Source organism: Schistocerca cancellata, chromosome 8 (assembly GCF_023864275.1).
Source record: "Schistocerca cancellata isolate TAMUIC-IGC-003103 chromosome 8, iqSchCanc2.1, whole genome shotgun sequence".
NCBI classification, from domain to species: Eukaryota; Metazoa; Arthropoda; class Insecta; order Orthoptera; family Acrididae; genus Schistocerca; species Schistocerca cancellata.
This window is the reverse complement of record NC_064633.1, coordinates 293,230,399-293,252,415: the sequence shown is the minus strand read 5'-3', so window position 1 is coordinate 293,252,415 and position 22,017 is coordinate 293,230,399. Positions and strand designations below refer to the sequence as shown.

At 39.0% G+C, this 22,017-nt stretch overlaps 1 protein-coding gene across 5 annotated transcripts in view; it reads left to right on the top strand.

Annotated features, from left to right (window-relative positions):
• The window catches only part of LOC126095236 (D-threo-3-hydroxyaspartate dehydratase-like), a 371,140-nt gene that overhangs the window by 318,730 nt on the left and 30,393 nt on the right, over positions 1-22,017 (top strand). For 4 of the 5 annotated variants that reach the window (XM_049909989.1, XM_049909988.1, XM_049909986.1 and 1 more), the window contains exons 3-4: positions 5,572-5,855; positions 20,211-20,525. In XM_049909989.1, the coding sequence (XP_049765946.1) occupies positions 5,572-5,855; positions 20,211-20,525 (599 nt within the window). Of the gene's footprint in view, positions 1-2,970; positions 3,249-5,571; positions 5,856-20,210; positions 20,526-22,017 lie in introns of all 5 variants that reach the window. The other variant, XM_049909990.1, reaches the window with a different exon arrangement.

Sequence of the window (22,017 nt, the reverse complement as noted above, 5' to 3'; positions counted from 1 at the left end):
GCCGCCAGAACGCTCGAGAGCGCAGTGAGACAAAATGGCGACAGGAGCCGAGAAAGCCGTATGCCGTGCTTGAAATGCACTCACATCAGTCAGTCGTAACAGTGCAATGACACTTCAGGACGAAGTTCAACAAAGATCCACCAACTGCTAACTCCATTCGGCGATGATATGCGCAGTTTAAAGCTTCTGGATGCCTCTGTAAGGGTAAATCAACGGGTCGGCCTGCAGTGAGCGAAGAAACGGTTGAACACGTGTATCTGGACATGCTGGAAAATTGGCTCATGCCACAACTGGAGACCGACAGCGCCGATGTCATCTTTCAACAGGATGATGGTGCTCCACCGCACTTCCATCATGATGTTCAGCATTTCTTAAACAGGAGATTGGAAAACCGATGGATCGGTCGTGGTGGAGATCATGATCAGCAATTCATGTCATGGCCTCCACGCTCTCCCGACTTAACCCCATGCGATTTCTTTCTGTGGGGTTATGTGAAAGATTCAGTGTTTAAACCTCCTCTACCAAGAAACGTGCCAGAACTGCGAGCTCGCATCAACGATGCTTTCGAACTCATTAATGGGGACATGCTGCGCCGAGTGTGGGAGGAACTTGATTATCGGCTTGATGTCTGCCGAATCACTAAAGGGGCACATATCGAACATTTATGAATGCCTAAAAAAACTTTTTGAGTTTTTGTATGTGTGTGCAAAGCATTGTGAAAATATCTCAAATAATAAAGTTATTGTAGAGCTGCGAAATCGCTCCAGTCATTTGTAATAACCCTGTACATATGGACCTCAACTGAGAGCCAAATACAGCATCACATGACCCTGTACTGAAGAGAGAATGCCCTATGTCACATAGGTGGCATTCTTTCATCTAATGGTGTATGTTCAAATGCACGTTCAGAATATGTGACAAGCTAGATATTGCTCTGCATGTTTGGAAAGATTCCTCAATGTGGTTTTTCTATGTTGTGGCATCAGAAATGCAGCATGCTGAGTGCTCAATGTTTGAATCCTTTGTCTGTGTCGCTGACATCTTAAATGAAATTACACATGACCTAGCTGCCATGTAGTGAAACTGAAAGATAGAAGAGGTGATCAAAAAGATTCCATTTGAGGCTGCTGCTGCAGTTGGATGCAACATAGCGCTACTCTGATTCAGGTAAGTAAGCTCCAACATAAGGGTAAGGGATTAGTGTGGCATTTGTATCTTTCAGATATGCATGATGCAAATGCAGAAACATGAACGTGGCGATGATGTTACAAAGTACACCACAAGTCACATACTTTACAATTCTACCTGAAATTAATGCTTGAATCATTATAAAGATCCCAAAATTGTAGCTCATGGTATTGGTGGTTTTTTATGTGGTGCTATAGTTTCAAATTGACTGTTGAAATAACAATAATAATAATAAACAGTTATTGATGACCTAAAGAAATTGAAGAATTTTAATGACATGAAAGATACTTTAATAAGATTTGAGATTAAATTGAGGAACTTGGGATGCTTTGTGTTGAAGAAATTCCGACATGTTTTCAGATAAGTCATAAGTTTAAATACAAGATTTTAGTAGGAGAAAAACAGGTAGTGTCAAAAGTGATTTGAACCCGTTTAACTTTATAAATTATTCAACCCAACTATAAGATTGTTGTGCTCTGCAATACTGCAAGACTGAACTGTGGTTTGTTAGCAAAGAAGCAATACTTTGTATTCCAATTTTAATCCATTTGGCAACAGAGTGAAGGTATGGAATATTAAATTGTGCATATTTGGGTGGAGGGCACTGCTGCAGTGTAGAGACAGCATAGCAAGACACACACACACACACACACACACACACACACACACACACTCTGTTGAGAGTATTTGCTACACTTTTTTTAAGAGAAGCTTTTTTTGCTTTTTTGCTTAATTTCACAGACGAAATACTATTATTATAAATGCCTCCCAAAACAAATTGTTTACATAAAATTAATAAATAAATGAACACAATTTCAGAATAAAATGACAAACAGCAGCCTTTCTAAGGCCCTCTTTAACAAATTGGACCTCACACCCCACCCCTTTGACATAATGCAGACTACACCCTTGCAGCATGTATCTCTGAACTGTTGTTGTTGGTGTTGGTTTGATGTCGATTGTGATGAGAAGAACCCTGTTACAGAAATGTTCAAAGTAACTCACACTCTGTCCTATTTCTTATTCATAACAAGTCCTACTGCCGACGTATCATTTTGTGCGTCTGGTAATATTACCCTACAATTATCTGATTATAGATCCTTATCTTCTTTCCATTTAACTTCACTGACCTTCTCTACATCTAGACTGAGCCTTAGCATTTCCATTTTCAGAGTTTCTAGATTCTGTACCACATTCAATTTTCTGACATTCCACACCCCGAGTCGTAGAAAGTTATCCATTCATTGGTTACTAGTGATTTCCTCACAGTCCACTCCCTGAGATCTGAATGGGGGACTAGTCTGGAGAGATCATTGTGACACTTTTTCGATTACAGGCCACATGTCCTGTAGATATAAATTATGAGTCTTTAATGCAGTGGTTTCCATTGCATTCTGTGTTCTCATGCCATTGATCATTGCTTTATCTTCCACCTTTTAGAGCGTGCGTCCCACCCCAAGAGCAAGATGACAAGAATTTTAAAAAGTCACAGCACAGTGAGCTTCCAAGATATTGATTTGTACATTCAGATGAATGAATATACATTTCATTATTTTACAAATGCTTTCAAGTTATTAGCTAGAATGAATTATAGAAATAACAGTAATGACAATAATAGTTATTAATGTCTTTACAAAATTGAAAAAGAAAATAGATACTATAAATTTGACACATTTTATGAATTTAAATTTTTGTAATAGAATACAAATAATGTTTTATGATGTGTTTACTTAACTCCAATTGTCTGTATTAATTGTGTATTTTGGTTCATGGTGAAAATAGGGTGACTGACCGGTTTGATTAAAAGTTCGAGCTAAAACTCGAACATCTGTCATCTAAGAAATAGACTGCTCATCTCGTGAAACAGGTGCACCTGATTTTCAGCAACTTGTGTCACTCCTGCTTTGGCAATTGATAAAAGAAGAAAAATGGTACAGCAAAAGACATTTTTGTTGATTGACCAGAAACAGGTCTTATACATTGTCTGACAAAAAAGCGAAGCACAGAGAAGAAATGTTTGAATGTCAATATAACTTCCTTCATGTACACACCATCAATGGGTATGTAAATGATTATATTTGCATTTCTCTGTCACACATACAGATTGTGTAGAAATTAAAATCTGGCAACAGACCACACAGTGAAAGTTCCTTTTCTCCTACAAAAATGTCTGTTGCTGTGACATTTTCCCACATTTAGCATTTAGTGGATGTTAGATGACATATCTTAAAAACAAGAATGATTTTTTTTTTTTAAATATGTGAATCTGTTGTTAAAACTTACTAGCTCTGAAGTTGAAATTACAGGTTTTTTTAATGTGGTGTTCTTGCTCTCAGCTGTTACAGTTTTATTTTATGGTTGAAATTTTGACATGAAGCCATTTTCGAGCATGAGATTTTGACATTTAGGTTTATGTTATGTGGAGATAACAATGATGTTGTATATATAAGTTTTATTGTTATATTTATTACTGGTGTAGCACCTGCTGCTCTGCTGTCATAGACTGTATGGCCTGCAGAGATTTTTTGTTTTGTTTTTATTTACTCAAATTTTTAAGTTGTTCACAAATTGCAACACCTTCTAAGCTTTTCACGCTACTTAAGGTCATATAAACATGGTCTTTCCTAAATGTACATCTGACTGAAAAGTGATTCTGGTAGCTGCAGTCCAAAGATTTTGATTAATCATGCCTTTTATGTTCATGTGGAGATATTTCCCTAGCAATTTTCATCCTCTAATAAATATTTCTTTAGATGTAAACAAGAACTCAAATACCAGTTTCCACAAATTTAACTTTAATTTTTTTATGTAACAAAGCATTTTCTTAAAAATTTTCATACCCTATTGCATTTCCTTAGGGGTTGAGTTTCCAGAACACTGAAACATTTTTGTTTTTTACTTTTATTTTTAACCAGTAAGTCAAATACCAACTGTCATAGATGTGGCCTTAAAAATCCTTTAGTAGATCTTAGTTTTTTTTTTCAAAACCACTTCCACACACTTTTTAACCCCCTTAGTAGCTGATTTTCCAAAAATTCTAATACACGTATTTTTTATTTTCTGACTAAGAAACCACATACCAGTTTTTGTAGTTCTTGCTTCAGAATCCCCTTGATAGTAACATACTTTCAAAAAAGCCTTTCATCCCCTATTTCACCTCCTTAGGAGTGGAATTTTGGACAAACTCTTTTTGAAGGATGCCTACAGTTAAGATCCACCTACTCCAAGCTTCAAGTGTCTATTGTTTGCAGTTTGGGCTGGGTGATGAAGAGTTACTGAATCAGGCTGACCCTATTTCACCCACTTAGGGGTTGGATTTCCAAAAACCGTGAAACATGTATTTTTTCATCTCTGACTGAGAAGCCAAACACCAATTTTCAAAGATTTAGCTTCGAAAATGCTTGCAAAGTGAAGTATTTGCATAAAAACTTTCGTATCTTGTTTCACCTCCATAGGGCTTGAATTTCCAAAAACTGCGAAACACTTATTTTTTTTAATTTCTAGCTGAGAAGCCAAATTTAAATTTTCATTGTCTTTAAATATGCTGTCATAGTAAAAAAAAATTATGAAAAATGTCATCCCCTATTTTACACCCTTAGTGGTCCAATTTCCAAAAACACTGAAACGCGTATTTTTTTATTTGTAACCAAGAAGTCAAATACCAATGTTCGTAGATGTAGCTTTAAAAATACTTTAATAGTTCTTCAATAATGATAAATTTTCAAAGAAATCTTCTACCTGCAATTTCACCATGCATTAAATTTCCAAAAATGGTGAAACCTATATTTCTTTTTTTCTGACTGAGAAACCAAATAACAATTTTCGTAGGTCAAGCTTCAAAATTGCATTAATAGCAACATGTTAAGAAAAATCCATCATCCTCTACTTCACCCCCTTAGGGTTTGAATTTTGAAAAATCCCATCTTAAACAAAGCCTACAGTATAAGATCCACCCCTTCTCCAAATTTCAGGTTTTTATCCTAAGTGGTTTGGGATGGATGATGATGAGTCAGTCAGGATGTTGCTTTTTATATACAGAGATTATTTTTATTATTATTATTATATAAGATGCTGACATATAAGTTTACTTTAAGAGAGATAACAATATTGTTATATATGTTGTTATCTCTGTCCAACATAAATGTGTATCTCAAAATCTTTTACTTAAAAATGGCTTAATATTGAAATTGCAAACGTAGAACTAAATTCTAACTGCTAAAGGCAAGATGCTATAAAGGAAACGATTTATAGAAGCTATGGGTCCATATTACAAGAAAGTAAAATTACAATGATTTAAACATGATAGTATTTTATTACATTTACAAAGTATGCTGCATTGTTTATTCAAACAGTAATTGTACTATTAATGCTGTGTTTCCACAGAGAAGCAGCACTGCTCCAGACTGGTGGTCAGAAAAAATGTATCACTGTCTCAACATTCAGAGAGGCAGAATTCTTCGCAGATTGTGGTTGGGATGATATTCTATTAGCTTTCCCTCTTGCACCTTTCCATATTGGTCGTGCCAAGTCACTAGCAGATCATATCTCAACCTTTCACTTGCTGGTCGACAATGTTGATTCAGCAACAGCATTGGCCAAATCACCAATACCTTCTGGCAAAGCTTCATGGTCAGTTTTCATCAAAGTTGATACAGGATATGCAAGAGGTATGTGTGTGTTACGTATTTATAACAGCACTGTATTTCAGTGTTACAAATTTTTAAAATCTATCACTAAAATAGAAGTTGGTTAATTCAATGATCAACCTTTTTAAGTTGCCAAATTAATTCATTTCCTTTGCTACAGATGACAGATAGCAAAGAAACTATGACTTTTAAGACTAATTGGGGAATGAAATATACTGTTAAGTCAAGTGGTTTCTAGGTATTATGAGAAGCAACCTGCTTGTTTAAAACAAATAGTCAATATTGTGCCATATTTACAGTTTTATAGAAAAATTGCCACCATATCCTTGATTTACTAAGTGGTAAAAGAAGAAAAATGCCACAACAGAAGACATTTTTGTTGCTTTAACAGATTTAGGCCTAATACATTGTCTGACAAAAAAGTGAATCACACAGAAGATATGTTCAGATGTCAATGTAGCTTCATTCACATACACACCATCAACAGATATGTTAATCATTAATGTTGGAATGTAACAATACCAGAGAAGGAAAGTTGCTACTCACAATATAGTGGAGATGCTGAGTCGCGATAGGCACAACAAAAAGATTCACACTATTATAGCTCTCGGCCATTAAGGCCTTTGTCAGCAGTAGAAACACATACACACACACGCACACACACACTCATGCAAAAGCAACTTGCACACATGTCTGCAGTCTCAGAGAACTGAAAGCACACTGCAAGCAGCAGTACCAGTGCATGATGGGAGTAGTGACTGGGTGGGGATAAGGAGGAGGGTGGGGCGAGGAGGGGGAGGGATAGTATGGTGGGAGTGGCGGACAGTGAAGTGTTGCAGTGTAGATGGAGGGCAGGAGAGAATGTGCAGAGGGGGTAGGGGGTAAGTAACGGAAAGGAGAGAAATAAAAAGAAAATAAACTAAAAGACTGGGTGTGATGGTGAAATGACGGCTGTGTTTTGCTGGAATGGGAACAGGGAGGGGGCTGGATGGGTGAGGACAGTGACTAACGAAGGTTGAGGCAAAGAGGGTTGTGGGAACGTAGGATGTATTGCAGGAAAGTTCCCACCTGCACAATTCGGAAAAGCTGGCGTTGGTGGGAAGGAGCTGTATGGCACTGGCTGTGAAGCAGTCATTGAGATGAGGGATATCATGTCTGGCAGCATGTTCAGCAACAGGGTGGTCCACTTGTTTTTTGGCCCCAGTTTGTCGTTGGCTGTTCATGCGGACAGACAACTTGTTGGTTGTCATGCCTACATAGAATGCACCACAGTAGTTGCAGCTTAGCTTGTAAATCACATGACTGGTTTCACAGGTAGCCCTGCCTTTGATGGTGTAGGTGACGTTAGTGACCGGACTGGAGTAGTTGGTGGTAGGGGGATGTATGGGACAGGTCTTTCATCTAGGTCTATTACAGGGGAGCAATTCCATGTCAAATCAACAATTGCTACAACCTGATTTTTTTAAATTAAGTATGCATGTATTACTCATAAATCATGACACAAATTAATTTTTTCACATTTTTCTGACAAAAAGTTACCGAGTAATGGACCTTCAAAAATAGAAAAGATGACAAATTTTTGACTCGCGGAACAATGTTGTTTTCTTTACAACTCGTGTTGTAATTAAGCTAGAACAATAAAATTTACTTCATTGGAAAGCTCTTTTAAATTGCTTTTATATGGTACCAAACATCATTAGTTTAATATATATACACAAATTGTTAAAAAAAACAACATTGTTGAATTTACCGAATTTCAATAAAATTACTTGACTATTTGCCCTATAACTTAACATATCCAACAGTTGCAAGGCAAGTTTTAAATCTAATGTAAAATCATTACTCCTGGACAACTCTCCTCATGGCATTCTGTATTTAACACTTCCCCACTCTTATTTGATCTTGTGCCTGTTGCACTGTTTGGTAAGTGACCCTCTGTTTTTTATCATTAGGATATGACTCCATGTACGCATGGGGAAGACCTTTAATACCATAACTTTTTAGTTTTCCTAGCAGAATTTTATGGTGTGCACATTCGAAAGCCTTGACAAGTTCATGGAAAATGCCAGCAGGGTAATTTTTATTGTTCAACTCTTATTACAATTGTATTTGTGAGATTGCATATCGTATCCTCAGTAGGGAAGCCTCTACAGAAGCCAAACTGAGCTGTTGTTAAAAGGCTATTTTCTGAAAGATGGTCCAGAATTCTTTTGTAAGCTACATTCTCAAAACTTTATGAGAACAATGGAAGAAGTGTGTTGGATCTATAATTAGGGGGCAGTTACTTAGGTCCACTTTTGTATATTGGTGGTACTATTGCACACTTTAGTCTTTCAGGACATACTACTTAACTCATCCTGATTATAAATGTAACTAAAGGTTGGCTCTGTCAAGTCAGAATAAGATATCCGTATTTTGGCTGGGATACCAAAGTAGCCAGTAGAGTTACTACTTTTTAGTGACCTAATGGTTTTCATGGTCTAACATAAGAGTTGACAAATCTTATGTCTGATGGCGGAGTATACATTACATATTTAGGTAAGTTTATTGGCTTTGCATTTAATGGACTATTTTTTCATTGTGTTTCCAGCTAAAGCTATGAAGAAGTTATTGAATTCATTAGCCAATGATTTTAATTTTGTATCATTTTGTCTTGCGACTACTGCCATCTTAGTGTTCAATATCACTTGCCTTGCCAAGTTTATTTGTTTTTTCCATAATAATGCTTCAAATTGTCCTTGTCTTGAGCAAGCTGATGAAAACATTCAGGACAGCACAGTAAGGCAGCAGTGGAGACATTGTGGAGTGGAACTCCATGAAGGCTCTAATGAAGAAGAAAAGGATTACACTGGTGATGGAGCTTCAGCTAACCTAACACTAGAAGCGTGCTGGGAGCTGGAATTTGAGGAGGAATGACTATCAAAATTCTTGCTACACTCTGTCCTAATGCTGCAAGAATTTTGTTTAGTTGAAAAACATCTTGATCCTCAAAGACCCATTGTGTTTCTACATCTACAACCATATTCTAAAACCCACAGTTAAGGGGAGCTGGAATGATCCATCTCTTCCATGTTAATTTTAGCAAATAGAAGGAACATTTTTTCTAAAACATATTGCTCTGAAATTTGGACTAAATGTTCAGTGAATATTTCTCTACAAAGTTATAATGCCATGTTAAGAAATATTTATTGGTTTATGTTTTACAGTTTTTTAAACAGATGCTTATTTTTTTCTCTAAAATTTTCCACTTTTTCTCCTATAACTCTTGAATTATACAATATTTTTTACAATTTGTTACAAAAATGAAGATCAGAAGTAAACAACATTGTGTATAAATTTCATTGATATACTGTTAGAAGTTTTTCAGAAAATGTTCCTCAAAGATGAAAATTGCAAAATGGCTTCCGAAGTTTTTTAATACATTCCTGCCCCATATGATGGATTAGCAGCATCCTCTTCTTTTTCCAATGTTAGTTTCTTTTCACTGGTCTTTTCTTCCCTTTTGCTGCATGTTGTAGGCTTTTGTCTCTTCTTCCTGCACCTCTTAGTCTTTCTTCGTCAATTAGGCGCATTGTGGAAATGGTATTGTGTCCTGGTTGGAAATCTAAACTTTTCTGCACATCACATTTGATAATGTTTCCTTCATTGTATGTTGCCACTGCATCATACACTCCCAAATGCAATGTTTTATCTGTATAAACACTCTTATGGGAATACTAATCCGAAATAAATTATTTACACTTTCATTTGGATTTTGTGTTTTCCCATGTAAACACTTTTCCAATAAACTTGGCTGTGATAAATCTCTGAATACGGGCTTAATTACATCAATTACAGCATTTGGCAAACTGTTTTATGGGCATATTCCTTTCTTGATTGGTACTTACACCATGAGTCATCACCTGTGGGGCACAGTGCAAGTTGTGGATGCTCATTTGTTGATGCAGTATGAAAAAATAATGCCCATACTGCTCTCCTCATATGCTCAATGCTTCTTGTTTTTTTGCCTAATTGCACACCCATGATACCTCTGCAATTTATCAATAGCTTCATCTGTCAATCTTCCTCTTCCTCCAAGGGTTTTACCATCACTAAGCTTCTGGGATCCTAATGTCTGCTTTAGTTTGCGCAAGCGAGCCCCCATGCGCTTCTGCATATGTCTAATGCACTCCTGTTTTTTAACATAAACTTCATTGCCGTAAGGTTTGAGTTCCTCTACAGCTTTATATCCCTTAGAATCACCATCTCCTAGATAGTTAGTGTGTTGTACATTATATCACTCCTGTGATATGGAAAAAATTGCTTTCACTCCCTCTACTTCCATCGCTCCACTTGTGCGGTAAAAATTTGCTTCACAACTTTCACTATGTTCATCCTTGGTCTTGCCCTTACATCTACAATGTTTTGAGAGAATAGCAACATCAATTACTTTGCAACTGTCTCCACTGGTAGCTGTCACAACTCCATTTACAGATTTATGACCCCTACATTGCCATGATCCATCTAAAGCAATAGTTACATCTCTACAATTCCCATTATATGTCACAGCTCCTTCAACTGCTTCCTTCATTGTTGCTTGAGCAATATCTTCAGCAGAAGATTCCACCAGTTCATTATAAAATCCAAACTTGGTTGGTGGTTTTGGAAAGTTCATAATTCCACATAACATTGTCCCTGCAGCACTGCTCTTGCCAATGCAACGCAAGCCATACACTAGCCTAATATTTATATCATACACCTTCTTTCCACTTTTACCACTGTGGGGAATACTGTTAGCATTAGAAAATGAAACTTCTGCAGCACATTTGTTACACTTCAATAACATTTTACATGCTAAACCAAAGTGTGAAGTTATTTTCAATTCTAGTCCTTTTTCTTTGCAAACTTGCCATAATACATTATGTTTCAAAATATTAGAGAGCAAGGAAATATTAATTATTTCATTCACATCATTACTGTCACATTCATAGTTCTCAGATTTTTCTTTGCTGTCACACGCTGACCGAGGTGGTGCAGTGGTTAGACACTGGACTCGCATTCGGGAGGACGACGGTTCAATCCCGTGTTCGACCATCCTGGTTTGGGTTTTCCGTGATTTCCCTAAATCACTCCAGGCAAATGCCGGGATTGTTCCTCTTAAAGGGCACGGCCGATGTTCTTCCCCATCCTTCCCTAATCCGATGAGACCGATAACCACGCTGTCTGGTATCCTTCCCCAAACAACCAACCAACCTTTGCTGTCACAAAGTTTCTTGCTGGAAGAAGTTCTATCACATTCATTTGGAGTAGTTGGTGAAGCAGTCTGAGCAGCATCTCCCTTCGAATCAACAAAGGATTTCTTCTTCCACTCATTCTGCCTTTTCTTAAATGCTCGATTGCTGAAACGGGATATATTGATATCCACAAACCAAATACACAAAACAGGTGTGAGCAAACTTCGTCAAATACGCAAAGTTGAACAGCTACACAACACAAAGCAAACTCCACAAGTCAACACACGTGGTATAGCATTTATGTTTACTGATATGAACAGTCACCTGTCACAGAAATAAAGCCATACAATGTCGGAAAACAAATCACTGTCTAATTCCGCAAAGATACCCTGCTTGCAGCCAGCGTGCGGCGCCATCAGAGGTGACACACCAAGTCGCTACAGCCATTTACATGGCACATCAACTTAGAATTCACTTAGAAGGGTGAAACTTGATTTGTTTTATTCAGAAAACACCAAACAATTTTATAATGAAAAAACAAAAAAACGTTAATTTTGCCATGTTCATCGTTCTGGCTCCCCTTAAGTTTTTGGCAGATGGTGCCACCCACTATGTGACATATTAGGGCTTCTTCCTGTTCCATTTCTATGTACACTGTGTAAAGAATTACTATTTGAAAAACCTCTACATCTTGTCTTCACAGTCTCTATAGGAGAGACACACTGTCCAGTCACATTAATGTGACCACCTGTCAAAAGCCAGAATAACCAACTCTTGCAGTGTGGCTCACTAAAAGACATACAGGAAGAGAGTCAATAGGGGTCTGGAAGGTACAAAAATGGGTATGGAAGCATGCTGAGTGCAGTACTGTGGCCAGCTGCACTAGGTTCCTCGGTTGACAATCCATGGTGCGAACAACCTGAGTGAGGTGGTCCCACAGTTTTTGATTGAGTTTAAATCCAGGGAGCTTGGTGGCCAAGAGAGTCTGGTAAACGCATCCTGGTGCTCTTTACACCACACACATACACTGCACACTGTTTGACATACTGTGTTGTTGTGCTACTAAAGCCATCATGCCAAGGAAAAACAAACTGCACGTATGGGTGGATGTTGTCCCCAAGGATAGATGCATACTTGTGCCTTCCAGAATATCAAGATCATCTAAGGGGAACGCCATGAAAACATTTCCCATATTATAATGCTTCCTCTTTCAGCTTGGACCCTTCTGACAATTGTTGCAGGGTGTTTGCTTTCAGTCCGATGGAGCATAAAAGGTGTTTCGTCTGCAGGGGCCATCTGTTGATCTGTTGCCATTCAGTAGACATCCAGTTGAGATACTGGCTTGCAAATTCGAGCCTTTGTCACTGAATAACAGCAGTCAGCATGGGTGCATGAATCAGGTGCCTGCTATGGAGGCCCATACACAGCAACAATAGCTGAACAGTCATTGTTGATAGCTCCTTGGTTCATCTGAGTGGTCAGTTGCTCAGTGGTTGCATGTCTGCTTGCCCATACACATCTCCACAGTTATTGTTCACTCTAGTCATCTGTGACCTGTGGTATACCACAATTGCCTTGGTGTCAGTTTTGAATAGCACCATTTTGCCATGTACAATATACTTGAACCATGGCAGCAAGTGAACATTTTATTACCTATCCATTCTGGAAATGGTTGCACCCTTGCTCCAAAAGCCAATGATCACCCCCCTTTGAATGTCAGATAAATCGCTCTGTTTTCAGAATATGATAACAGCTGCACTTTTTTCCACATCCCCAACACACTTTATATATCATCCAATGCTAGTGCTGCCACCTGGTGTCTGTGAATGGTTGTTGCACATTGATGTTGAACATAGGCATTGGCCAAATTAATGTGACTGGACTGTGTAGATATTTATTTATTTAACCTGATCTGATAACGTCATCAGGCCCTCTCTTACATTGTACCAGAGTTTCAGACATACAGTACCATTTTTACATCAAGGTTTCCTAAGAAATAACAATTTTAATATGCCAAATAGTAATAAATGATTTGAGTGTCTGAAGTGGCTATGTGAGTAAAGAATATTGGCTATAAACTAATGAAGTCAATGCTGGCAGTACTTGTACTACCGCACAGCTACTGCCACTAATAATGATAACAGTAGCAGTAGTAGTAGAAGTAGTAATTATAATAACAATAATGATGGTGGAAGATATAAAAAGAATTGATATGTTTATGAGATAAATGTTTTCTGATGTAGTAAGTTCCAAGAAACAGAAATTTAATGAGACTGCACCAGCTAAGAGTACTGGGAAAAGAGGAAGATCAAGTTGGGAAGAAGAATGTGTAAAGGTAATGACTGCTTACAGGGACAAATAGTAATCCTTATGTTGCTTTAGTAGACACGTCATTAACTTTGTTCTTAAGCTGGAGATGTTATTCAGTTCCCTAATATAGATAGGAGGTTATTCCAGATTCAGATTCCTGCTATTGAGAAGGATCTCGAGAAAGTGGCTAAATGATGGAGTGGGACAGAAAGAATTTTGCTCTGATGGGAACTGGTCCTTGCCACAATGTTCAGATAAGAGCATTAAGGTCAAGAAGAGAGATGAGGGAGATAGTTCATTGATAAGACAGTAGAGAAAACAGAGGGTGTGGAGATCTGTGCACTGTCTGCATGCAGCCAAGATAGCTGCGCATATGATGGTGAAATATGATCAAAGCATCAGACATCACAGATAGAAAGAACACAGGCATTCATAAGCAATCCCCTGAGCCATGAGCTTTCTTGAGAAAGATCTTGCAGGATAACATTGCTGTAATCAATAATTGGAAGTATAAGTGTCTGTACAAGTTTCTTTTTTTGATCAAGATGGAACAGCTTTTTATATTTTTTAGGGAGAGATAGTGATGCCTTTTTGCACAATGCAGTTACATGCTCAGTCCAATTTAAATTTTCATCTATTATTATTCCTAGACTATTTGCTAAAGGAAACAAGTTGATATTTGTCACATTTAGGGTTGATGAGCGTAGAATGACCAACCAATACCACTTAGGTTTTGGATGGGTTGAGCTTTAATCCTATATTGTGTGCCCATTTTGACAGTGCACACAGGTTGGTATTGAGATTCTCGATAGCTGTCTTCAGGTTTATTGGTCTTGCATTTAGGTACAACTGGAGGTCATCAGCATACCTGTGCTGTTTGTAATATGACAAAACTGATGATACATCATTTACATATAATGAAAACAGTACAGGTCCTAATGCTGAACCCTGAGGAACACCTGATGCAACCTGCCTCCATTGTTACTTTTATTCTGCTGGACAGGAGACACGTTTTTGGCGAGAAGACATCGGGTATGAGCGAAACCATTGCGCTGTTCTTGGCAAGAAATTTAGGCTGCTAAATTTGGCAAGTAAAATTTCAAAACTGACAGTGTCAAAGCATTTGCTGAAGTGCAAGAAGCACATGATAGCTACCTCTTGTGCATCCATGGCAAGCGTCAGGTCACCTGCTACTTTTATTGTGGCGGATGTTGTGGTATGTTTTTTACAGAATCCTGTTTGGTATTTATCTAGTAGGTATCTGTATGTTTCTTGTATTTTTCACGTACTACTAATTCTTGAAACTTTGTAAGTAGGCTTTTGTGGAATAAGTTCTTTGTATTTTCAAGCATATACAGATTCAAGTTTTTCAACATTTCTGTGACACTTTCTTGTGAGTCAAATGATCATTCACATTTTTTGAGTCTGCAGTCTTCTGACTGCCATGAATTCCTCTCCTGTAACAACCTTTTCATCTCAGAGTAGCATTTGCAACCTATGACTTCTATTATTTGCTGGATGTATTCCAATCTCTGTCTTCCTCTACAATTTTTATCCTATACAGCTCCCTTCTAGTACCATGGTTGTTATTCCCTGATGTCTTAACTGATGTCCTGCTATTCTGTCTCTTCTTCTTGTTAGTGTTTTTCATATATTCCTTTCCTCAGAATTTCTGCAGAGAACCTCCTCCTTCCTTACCTCATCAGTTCACCTAATTTTCAACACTCTTCCTTAGTACCACATCTCAAATGCTTTGAGTCTCTTCTTTTTTGGTTTTCCCACAGTCCATGTCTCACTACCATACAATGCTGTGCTCCAAATATATTCCTACAGTCCATGTTTCACTACCATACAATGCTCTGTGCTCCAAATATACATTCTCAGAAATACACTCCTGGAAATTGAAATAAGAACACCGTGAATTCATTGTCCCAGGAAGGGGAAACTTTATTGACACATTCCTGGGGTCAGATACATCACATGATCACACTGACAGAACCACAGGCACATAGACACAGGCAACAGAGCATGCACAATGTCGGCACTAGTACAGTGTATATCCACCTTTCGCAGCAATGCAGGCTGCTATTCTCCCATGGAGACGATCGTAGAGATGCTGGATGTAGTCCTGTGGAACGGCTTGCCATGCCATTTCCACCTGGCGCCTCAGTTGGACCAGCGTTCGTGCTGGACGTGCAGACCGCGTGAGACGACGCTTCATCCAGTCCCAAACATGCTCAATGGGGGACAGATCCGGAGATCTTGCTGGCCAGGGTAGTTGACTTACACCTTCTAGAGCACGTTGGGTGGCACGGGATACATGCGGACGTGCATTGTCCTGTTGGAACAGCAAGTTCCCTTGCCGGTCAAGGAATGGTAGAACGATGGGTTCGATGATGGTTTGGATGTACCGTGCACTATTCAGTGTCCCCTCGACGATCACCAGTGGTGTACGGCCAGTGTAGGAGATCGCTCCCCACACCATGATGCCGGGTGTTGGCCCTGTGTGCCTCGGTCGTATGCAGTCCTGATTGTGGCGCTCACCTGCACGGCGCCAAACACGCATACGACCATCATTGGCACCAAGGCAGAAGCGACTCTCATCGCTGAAGACGACACGTCTCCATTCGTCCCTCCATTCACGCCTGTCGCGACACCACTGGAGGCGGGCTGCACGATGTTGGGGCGTGAGCGGAAGACGGCCTAACGGTGTGCGGGACCGTAGCCCAGCTTCATGGAGACGGTTGCGAATGGTCCTCGCCGATACCCCAGGAGCAACAGTGTCCCTAATTTGCTGGGAAGTGGCGGTGCGGTCCCCTACGGCACTGCGTAGGATCCTACGGTCTTGGCGTGCATCCGTGCGTCGCTGCGGTCCGGTCCCAGGTCGACGGGCACGTGCACCTTCCGCCGACCACTGGCGACAACATCGATGTACTGTGGAGACCTCACGCCCCACGTGTTGAGCAATTCGGCGGTACGTCCACCCGGCCTCCCGCATGCCCACTATACGCCCTCGCTCAAAGTCCGTCAACTGCACATACGGTTCACGTCCACGCTGTCGCGGCATGCTACCAGTGTTAAAGACTGCGATGGAGCTCCGTATGCCACGGCAAACTGGCTGACACTGACGGCGGCGGTGCACAAATGCTGCGCAGCTAGCGCCATTTGACGGCCAACACCGCGGTTCCTGGTGTGTCCGCTGTGCCGTGCGTGTGATCATTGCTTGTACAGCCCTCTCGCAGTGTCCGGAGCAAGTATGGTGGGTCTGACACACCGGTGTCAATGTGTTCTTTTTTCCATTTCCAGGAGTGTATATTCCTCAAATTAAGGTCCTTATATGTAACTAGTAGACAGCTCATGGCTAGGAATGCTCTTTTTGCAAGTTCTTGTCTACTTTTTATGTCCACCTTCCTCCATCTGTCATGGGTATTTTGCTGCCTAGGTAGCAGAATTCCTTTACTTCATCTACTTCATGATCACCAATCCTGATGTTTAGCTTCTCACTGTTCTCATTCCTGCTACTTCTCATTACTTTTGTCTTTCTTCAATTTACTCTCAATCCACATTTTATACTCGTTAGATTGTTCATTCCATTGAGCAGATCAGTAATTCTTCTTCACTTTCACTGATGATAGCAATGTCATCAGTGAATATTATCAATTATATTCTTTCACCTCGAATTTTAATTCCTCTCCTGAAGCTTTTTTTTCCCCTATCCATCATTGCTTCTTCGATGTATAGATTGAACATTAGGTGTGAAAGACTACATCCCTGGCTTACACCCTTTTTAATCCGAGCACTTCATACTTGATCTTCCACTCTTATTATTCCCTCTTGGTTCTTGTACATATTGTATATTACCCATATTTCCCTATAGCTTACCCCTATTTTTCTCAGAATTTTGAACATTTTGCACCATTTTACATTGTTGAATGGTTTCTCCAGGTCAATAAATCCTATGAATGTCTCTTGATTTTTCTTTAGTCTTGCTTCCATTAACAACAGCAATTTCAGGATTGCCTCTCTCATGCCCTTAGCTTCCATAAAGCCAAACTGATTGTCATTAAAAACATCCTCAACTTTCTTTTCCATTCTTCTGTATACTATCCTTTCAGAAATTGGGATGCATGAGCTGTTAAGCTGATTGTGTGACAGTTCTCACATTTGTCGAATCTTGAACTCTTCGGAATTGTATGGATGTTATTTTTCCGAAAGTCACATGGTATATTGCCAGCCTCTCCCATTTACACACCAATGTGAGTAGTCATTTTGTTGCCACTTTCCCCAATAATTTTAGAAATTCTGATGGAATGTTATCTGTCCTTTTCTTCTAACTTGATTTTAAGTCTTCCAGAGCTCTTTTAAATTCTGATTCTAATATTGGATCCCCTCTGTCTTCTATACTGACTGCAGTTTCTTCTTTTATCACACAATCAGACAGGTCCTTCCCCTTATAGAGGCCTTCAGTGTATTCTTTTCACCTATCAGCTCTCTCTCCTCTGCATTTAACAGTGGAATTCCTGTTGCACTCTTACTGTTATCACCCTTGCTTTTAATTTCACCAAATGTTGTTTTAACTTTCCTATATGCCGAGTCAGTCCTTCTGATAATCATTTCGCTTTTGATTTCTTCACATTTTTCATGTAGCCATTTCACCTTTCTTCCCTACACTTCCCATTTATGTAATTCTTACTTGACTTGCATTTCTGTATTCTGGAGTTTCCTTGAACATTTTTGTATTTCCTTCTTTCATTGGTCACTTGAAGTATTTCTTGTGTTATCCACGGTTTCTTCTTAGTTACCTTCTTTGTACCGATGGTTTCCTTTCCAGCTTCTGTGATTGCCCATTGCCCTTTTTAGAAAGGCCCATTCCACTTAAACTAAACTGCCTACTGAACTATACCATATTACGGTATATATAGTCTCAGAGAACGTCAAGTGTACCTCTTCATTCATTAGTACTTCTGTATTCCACCTCTTTGTGCATTGATTCTTTGGTGCAATAACATTTTAATTGTTTGCATTACATTTTTTGTGTTCACTTGTGAATTTAGGATTGAAAAGTTTTGTACACAGTGCTGTCGAGCAGTTCATTGAATTCATTGACTTTAAGCTGTGGTTATGCATTTCACTGTCGTGTGCGAAAAATGTAGCTTCTTGCTCTAGCAACTGCCTACCCAGAACAGTTACTGTTTTTAAGTGTATGCAGTAGTCACTTCATTCTTTATTCCTTAGTCCTTTCGTATGCCACTTTGCGCACTGATTCTCCCTGACAAGTCTCTTAAACTTCAGCCTACTCTTCATCACTACTAAATTTTGATCTGAGTTTATATCTGTTCCCAGGTACACCTTACAACCCAATATCTGCTTTCAGAATCTCTCTATGATCATGATGTAATCTAACTGAAATCTTCCCTTATCTCCTGTCATTTTCCAAGCATACCTCCTCCTCTTGTGATTACTGAACAGAGTATTCACCATTACTAGCTGAAATTTATTACAGAACTCAATTCATCTTTCTCTTCTCTCATTCCTAGAACCAAGCCAATGAAATAAAATGATCATATGGGATTGTTGGCCGCCAAGTGCAAGCCTTATTTCATTCGGTGCCACATTGGGCGACTTGTGGCCAATGATGAGGATGAAATGATGATGAGAACAACACGATACCCAGTCCATGAGCGGAGAAACCTCTGACCCTGCTGGGAACTGAACTGGGGCCAAATACATGGGAGGCAAGCATGTTACCAACCAGCTAAGCCGGCAGACACCAAGCCAGTATTCTCCCATAATCCTTGCTTCTGCTCCTTCCCCTACATCCACATTCCAGTCCCCAATGACTATTAGATTTTCATTTCCCTTTACACACTGAATTATCCATTCGGTATCTTCATATACTTTCTCTATCTCTTCATCTTTGGTTTACGATGTTGACATGTATACCTGAACTATCGTTGTTGGCACTGGTTTGCTGTTGATTCTGGTGAGAACCACCCTATCACTTAACTGTTCATAGGAACTCATTCTTTATCCTACATTCCTTTTCATAATGAATCCTACTTCCACTGTACCATTTTCTGCTGCTGTTGATATTACTAACAAGAAATCGTTGTCTTCTTTCCATTTCACTTAACTGACCCACACTACATCTAGAGTTAGCCTTAGCATTTCTCTTTCAGATTTTCTAGTGTCCCTACCACATTCTGACTTATCCATTCCACTCTGTGACTTGTAGAACATTATCCTTTCTTTGGTTATTCGATCTTTTTCTTATGGTCACCTTCTTGGAAGCACCTACTGGAGATCTGAATGGGGGACCAAGCCTGAATGTTTTGACAATGTAGAGATCATCATGAGACGTCTTCAGTTACAGGCCACATGTCCTGTGGATACATATTATGTGTGTTTAATGCAGTGGTTTCTGTTACCTTCTGCACCCTCATGTCATTGATTGCTGATGATTCTTCTGCCTTTAGGGGCAGTTTCCGACCCCAAGGACAAGAAAGTACCCTGAAACTCTGTCTGCTTCTCAGCCCTTGTTGACGAGGCTGTTGGTGGAATGAGCGATGAATTCTTATGCCGGAAGCCTTCGGCCAGCACTGCTGATGATTTTTGTTCAGAATTTAACTGGTGGCTTGGTTTGAACCCGAAAAAGTAACTGGAAAAGGTTGGGCTTGGTTCCTGGTGCTTTTGTTCCCAATAAATATCCAGAGTAAAGAAATTATTGCTGTCATTTTTGTGTAGTCATGAAAATGTTTATTTCTTCAGTCGTTATTCATAATTTATTTTATTGATTTTATGCATTTGCTGTATCTTATACATGATGTGAACTCCTGTTTTTCTTCCAACACAGCTGGTGTTCGGTGGTCTGACACAGAAATGGCTGTAGCGATATGTAAAGCCCTTCAGCCATCAGTGAAGCTTCAGGGATTGTATGCTCACTGTGGAGATTCATATCACACGAGCTCACTAACAGAGGTGTCAGCTGTGCGCAATCGTACAGCTGAGCGTGTAGTGAAACTTGGTGAGGAGCTTGTGCAGAGGGGTTTTGCATGCCCAATCATTTCTATTGGATCCACACCATCGATGAGTGCCAGTGTAAATGCTGAAGACCACAAAGTTTTGCAGAAGCTTAACGAGGCACATGTAGGGAATTATGTATTCTATGGTGAGTATTTATACGGGGTGAACAAGAACTCCAACAAACTTTCAGCTCATAGCTCTTAAGACATTCATTTTAGAGCCATATTTACTAAAAATTTCTCTTGTTTTTGTCCATATTACTACCTCTCAAAAATATGGAAAGCAAGGAGCTCTCAGTGGAAGAGATGTGTGTCATAGTAGCAAAGATGAACAAGTGCTCACAGCTTTTATGGTATATGCTTTTTGGAGCATATGTTTATTGGACATTTCTTTTTAGGTCATATACTATCACATCTGAAAGTTTGTCAGTGTAATTTTTGTTTATGCTGGGCATTTTAAAGCCCACATTTACTGGACATTTCTTTTTAGGATACATACTACCATCTCTGAAAGTTTGTCAGTGCGATTCTGCTTTACACTGTATATAGTTAAGGAGAAACGTTTGCAGCTTGAAAAAAAGTACCATCCCCCCCCCCCCCCCCCCCCTACTTCCCCCATTTCCACAGATATACTTTTAGAATAATGAGAAACCTCATACCATGTTTCAGCTGACCGTTATGCTGTTAAGTTGTAATGAAATGATAAAAACTAATTGGCAGAAGGAAAATTTTGAAGTGTGTGTTACATGTATAGGCCAGCGATAATATTTAAAATACCCTAGTTTTCCAAAATCTAATTTATACATGCCCCAAGATAATATTTATATGGATTAGAGGATATTGTTTATTTCTTGTATCACTTTATTTTAAAACAGCTACACAATTAAAAAATTACAAAAATAATCATTTATATGGAAATTAGTTTAGCAGGTAATTTACTTGGAAAATAACCAGATCATGTCACTACATGTGAATGATAATGGCAACTATGTTGGAGGAATAAAAACAACTTTTTACCATCATAATTATAGCCATCTTCAGTGCAGTATTAGCAGCACCTTGATTCTCTCTTCCAAAACAACAATTCAATCTCCTTCCAAATTTTCTTTTGTTTTCTTTAGGCATAAAACAAACGTCACAGATACAATTACACTCACAGATTCAGTCCCAGTTAGCAACCCAGCAGCTTCAACCACCTATCTATTTATAAAAAAAAATCGAGCAATCATCTTATTATTATATGTTGTTGTTTATAATAAATCATTTTATTACTAACCAATGGAAAATCCAGAATGGAATAACAACAATATTATGAAAAGGACTGATTGATACTCACAATATAGAGGGGACACTGAGGAGTTGTAGACAGGCACGACAAAAAGAATGCTATACATCTGACCTTTCAGGCAAAATTCCATTTTCTACAGTAAAAAAGCACATAAAAATTTACACAAGTACAATTCACACACATACAGGGTGACAATTAGTGAACTACATGAAAAAAAATATTCAACATGTAAATGTCACTAAAGATATTCAGATCTAGGTTATGACATGTTTGATATGCCTGCCATCATTGGTGATGGTGTGGTGCAGATGAAGAGCAAAATTCTGCATGACCCGCTGAAGCGTCGGAAC